Here is a 5,384-nt window from a genome sequence, read left to right on the forward strand (position 1 = left end):
CTCCGACCCTTTCTTCCTGGAAAGCTCTTGCCCCCGACTCTCCCTCCATTCAGGGGTGACTCCAAAGCCCTTGGGAAAGGAAAACCACTTCTGCCTACACGTCCCATGTGAGGACTCACCCTCACACTGCCACCCACCCCCTCCAGAGGTGGGTTTTGCTGCTGCGTGCGAGTTCCCAGTCTCTGTACCACACATGCCTTCTCTACATGTTCTTCCTCCTGCTGTAGCCACAGCCAGTAAGCCTTGCCATGAAGCTGCCCATCTGAGACCAAGGGAAGGCTGGGGGAGAGGGTGATGCAGAAGGGAAGTAATTTTGTTTTTTCTCTTTTCTTCATTTTGTGTCACTCATCCCAACGTACTGAGCTGACATGAAAGACAAAACAAGCACTATCTCTGCGGGGCCACGGAGGGGACGGGAGGGGCGCCTGCCTCAGTGGTGGCCAAAGCTTGGCCTCCACACATTGGCCTGCATCCCTGTTCTCGCTGCTGAGAATTTAGGCCTGGCCACTTGAAACCGAGAGGCCGAGGCTGGGTTTGGGGAAGGCCCCTGGCCCACCTGACCAGGCTCTGGGGAGCTCTGGTACAGCTTAGGGGACTGGCTGAGCTCCACCTGGAAGGGCGCTGGTGTAGCGGGGGCAGAAGAGGCCATTTCTGTTCTCCACACTGGCTCATCCAACATGGTGGCTGAGCGAGGCACAAGCACGGTGGGTGCCAGGCTGCTTGAGGTTGGCATGGGAGCCGGAGTGGAGAAGCGACGAATCTCCTGGGTCTTGGCTGTTTTCACAGGGACCTGTTTGGCTGCTGGGAAGGATGAGCTAGCCTGCGGGGCTCGCTGCCCAGGAGACTCCTGCATGCTGGGGCTTGGGGGATCCCCAAAACAGAACATGGCTGACTTTAATTGATAGGGCTGGTGGCGCATTAAATCAATGACCTTGATCCCTGATTTCTGGCCAGGTGCCTTTTTGACTTTGCTCTCTGCTTTGCTAGCCTGAGATTTGCTGGCTGCCAAGGGATAGAAAGGGGAATGCATTGGGTTGTAAGCTATTGGAGGGGGAGCCCGGATGTTGGGTGAATATTTCCAGGATGAAGGTAGAGAAGGGGAAGGAGAGGGGGTCCTGGGCTTGGACTCTGGCTTCCGTGTTGTCTCCACCACAAATTTGTCCATGCGGCTCTGGCGTTTGGCAAAGAGCTCTGCGCCCTTGCCTTTAAGCCGAGGCATGTCCTGGGCCCCATTTACCAGTCCAGCATCTTGCTGCTGAGGCTTAGGAGCCACTGGAGGTGGGGTTTTGAACTTGCGGCCAGAGGACTGCATGAAGTTGCAGGCCTCAGCACCCAGGCTGAGGAAGTCCTCCTCAGGCCCAGACTCAAAGCCTGCCCCGGGGTGGTCACCTTTCGGCTTCTCATCCAGGTTCTGCACCAGAGACAGGAGCTCAGGGTTGGGTGAATTTTTCTTCTTCTCCTCAATCTTACTGAACATGGGTTTCTTGTTGCCCCGCCGGCGAGCCTCCTGCAAGATGCCTGTGCGGGGAGCCGGCACAGCAATCCTCTGCTCCCTGGAGGTTAAGGGCTCAGAAGGAGGTCGTGGTATTGTTGGTGAGACAGCAGGAGAAGGCTGCTTTGGGACGGGAGAACTGCTTATCGTGTGCTGTGATGGTGCTGGACTAATATACAAAGAAGAAGAGGCTGTTCCAGGGACTCGTGGCTGGGATGCTGCGGAGGCAGCCTCCCCTCCTGGCTTTGAGGGAGTTGACAGAAAGATAGAGGTGGTGGATGTCCGGGCGGTGTTGGCAGGTGGCTTAGTCTCTGGAGCGCTTCCTCCCTCTCTTGCCTGTGACTCCAGTGGTGGTGTTGGTCTCCCTGGTGCAGGAATATACAGAGATGTGGAGGAGCTGACTGGACCACGGTGTGTTGGGACTGGTGCATTGGCAGGTGTTCCTGGAGCCGGAGGTGAGAAAGGGGGAACCACTGTGCTTTGCCCACTGAGACTTTCACTAGTTTTTTTGGGTGCAGATGGCCTGAAGATGACAGAGGAAGTTGCTGGGCGTTGGCCAGAAAAACCAGGAGTAAAGGGCCGTGCAGACCTGTTGAACATGCTCGTTGCGCTTGCAGAGAAGGTGTCAGGGGTGCTTGGGGGAGGCGGGAAGAAAGTGGGGCTAGGGGGAGCCAGGAGCTGAGCAGAGAGGGTGGCTGGCTGCTTGCTGGGCACTTGCACACCTTCCAGATGGATGCTGAGGGGCATGCTGTCTGCTTTCTGTGGCACAGGCATATCTCCGTTCACTGTGCCCTGCTGTGGCTGGGCAGCTGGGGCTAGCTGGGGACTCTTCTGCACTGGGACTTTCTCGACTGTGTACTTCCCAGCCCGTTCCCTTTGCTGTTCAAATAATCGTGCTCCTTTACCTGAGGCCTCACTCAAACCTTTTTGCTTCTCTTCCTTCTGTTCAGAGTCCGACTTGGCCTTTTCAATGTCCAGGTAAGTGTTGTCCCAGTCTGAGTGATTAGTTAGGCTTCGGGCATCAGAGAAACCTTCCTCATCAAATTCAGACTCACTAGTTGGAAAAACTCCGTCTTCCTCCTCGTAGGAGCGGTCTTCGTCGACACTCCCAAAGCTTACCAATGTATACTTCTTAGCCCTCTGCCTGCGCTTCTTGAACATCAGCACCCCCTTGGAGTGGGGGTTGGGTGCGTCTGTCAGCAGGGATGCAATGGTTCTGCACTTGGTTTTGGCTTCTTTCACGTTCTTCTCTTGGATGCTCTCGTGGCGGTGGAGCTCTACAAGAGACAAAAAGAGGCAAGCTCAGAGCTCAGCAAGAGGCTGGGTGAGCAAAGATGGACAGTGATATGGCAATAGGTACTCTAGTGCCCATACAAGGAAACACACTGTCACCCCCTGCCCTTCTTTTTCCTATCTTTGCTGATAGTGTCTTTAGGAACTGCTGACAGAAACCCAGGTGCAAAAAAAATGCAATCATGTAGAATTCCATGCAGGTGTGGGCAGGGAACTCCCCCCACTGTGATGGACAGTCTTTGTTTCTTCAGCAGACCTGGAGTTTCCATTTCTGCAGCATGTGGCAAGAGTCCCAGGCTGTATCTCACATCATTTTTACAGTACATGCACTTGCTCCTGGGAATTTTTACCATTTACCTGAAGGTGGAGACCTGCTTTTTGTAGACCTTCCTCCTACCATAGGGAGGATTCCCAGGTGCACGGAACCCCTCTGGCCCTAAGAGTTTGGGAAACAGCCGCTGCTACTGTTAGCACCCACGCATGTGTGCAATGGGAGAGGTGCTCTACAGGCACAGCCAGGCTGCTCCTGCTCTGGACCTGGATCCTGCAGTGTCAGCTACAGAGTCAGAGTATGTTCCAGCTGCACTGTGTGTAGGGCTGTTCACTGCTCTCTCCAGCAGCCCTGCAACAGGAGGAGGCATGTTTTCACCCTTGCTGCAGTCCCTTGCCTGTGCCCCATGCCTAGCAATGAAGGAGAGCATTTGCTCCTGAGCAAGAATCCCAGACCTCTACAACAGATCAGCCAGGCCAGAAGGAATCCACTTAGACAGGCTTGCTTGGAAAAGCCAACACCTGTTGGGACACTGGCATGAAAGTGGGGGATAATCATTTTCCACCTGCTTTGCCAGCCCAGCGGTCAGTAAAGCCCCAGGGAGGAACGTCACGTTCTCTGTCCTGGATGCAGGGAAAGCAGGGAGTGAACAAGATTCAGTAGTGAAACCAATCTCAGCTGCCCTAAGGAATGTATGAACATGCCTTGAATCAGTGTTCAAGTGACAGAAATCAGCACTAACCTTGCACAGCAAAAAAGAACATACCTAAATCATAGACTAATTTCTGATTTCTTTCATTTCATCCTTTTCCTTACTCCCATTGTCTTTTCCCCAGCATGACAGTAAAGATGAAACATCCATCCACTCCCTTCATCTAATAATTTGTCAAAAGACTGTATAGCACTTTGTCCACACCTTTCTCCAGAAAAAGGTACAGAATTATGCCCTGCTGAAGGGAGAGGAGAGGAGAGCTGCAGGCAGTGCTGGGGGACGGTGTTAGCTCAGAAGAGGACAGAAGCTGCACAGTCCTTTCAGGATCTCACTTCTGACCATTTTATCACAGAGTATTCATTCAATGGGGATCTGCTAATGTCACAGTTACCTGCAATGGGGGACAAGGAGCTTAGCTAGGAAGGATACTAGTTTTCCTGAGGGCTGCAGATGCCCCCTCAAACCTGGCTAGGGTGCACAATTGTGGCAGGTGTCATCATTCAATACTGCACCAGTGTAACAACATCAAAAAGAGCTTCTGTCTGAAAACCCCATGCTGAAAATAAGATGTTGATTTGCAGAGCAGTCATCGTTCCAGGAAACTTAAGATAAATACAAGGACTCTTCTCAAGGTTTGCAGCCATTCCATAGCACATGCTGCTGCTTCAGGATTTCAGCAAAGGGACTTTGGCGGTGTGAGATCACCTCATATGGATGCACAGTCCATTCCTCCCTTTTGCACCCAGAAAACTGGAAACAGCAAAATCAATGCTGAAATGAAAGGTTCACTATTTGTATTTGCACTTGCAAAGGGAAGGCTCTCTGCAAAACTTTCCTTACAGAATGACTCCACCTTGCTGAACCAAGACTGAAGTAGTTTTCAGGTTTTTGTGGAGACTTACTGCTCTTCAGGGCAGTCATAGACTTGCCCTCAAAGACCTTTTGTCCATGATGGAAACAAGCTACAGTCCCTGAAGGTCGACTCAACTTAGAAATCTGCACGCGTGTGTCTCTGGGGGTTGTTCACAATGGAGGAAATAAGAGATATTTCTTTCTTGCTAAAGGCATCCTTGCTACAAGCTACGACACCTCACCTGGCTCGTATTTTACTTCTAAATTTACTAGGAGGAAGAGCAGCACTACAGAATCTTAGTCGAGTCCAGAATATGTAAACTCTGGGCCCTGAGTGACTCACAGGAGGATTTCTGGCATCAGGAGGTAACAGCTAGGGAGCTACACTGTCCAAAGTGAGTGTCTGTGCAGCCCCTTCCGGCAGCAGAGTACCATGAAAGCGCTCAACTCTGGGCTAGCAAATACTGTCAGAGAAAATATAACAGTAGACAGTCTTGGCTATGCCTTCACCAACTCTTGGTCCTGGCTCAGCGTTACCATCCACGCACAACTTCCTAGGAAGTTGCTCTGAACTGCCCTGTGCTCTGAAGCAGCTGGCAAGGAAGGGCCTCTGGGACCTACTACTCGACTCTTTCTTCTCTTCTTCCTACTTTCCTTCTCATCAAAGGCTAAAGCACAAAAATAGTTATACTTATCCTCCCAACAGAAAAATGATCATGGTATTCAAGCTACAATCTCCCACAGCAGTTTAAGAAAAAAGGGAA

The 5,384-nt window shown here is 51.8% G+C and overlaps 1 protein-coding gene across 1 annotated transcript in view; it reads right to left on the bottom strand.

Moving 5' to 3' along the window:
• Positions 1-430: 430 nt before the first annotated feature.
• The window catches only part of SYNPO2L (synaptopodin 2-like), a 36,747-nt gene continuing 31,793 nt past the window's right edge, over positions 431-5,384 (bottom strand). Inside the window, exon 4 of the mRNA XM_009705412.1 lies at positions 431-2,769. Within this exon, the coding sequence (XP_009703714.1) occupies positions 431-2,769 (2,339 nt within the window). The remainder of the gene's footprint in view (positions 2,770-5,384) is intronic.

The sequence above is a fragment of the Cariama cristata genome, unplaced genomic scaffold (assembly GCF_000690535.1).
Source record: "Cariama cristata isolate BGI_N322 unplaced genomic scaffold, ASM69053v1 scaffold17468, whole genome shotgun sequence".
NCBI classification, from domain to species: Eukaryota; Metazoa; Chordata; class Aves; order Cariamiformes; family Cariamidae; genus Cariama; species Cariama cristata.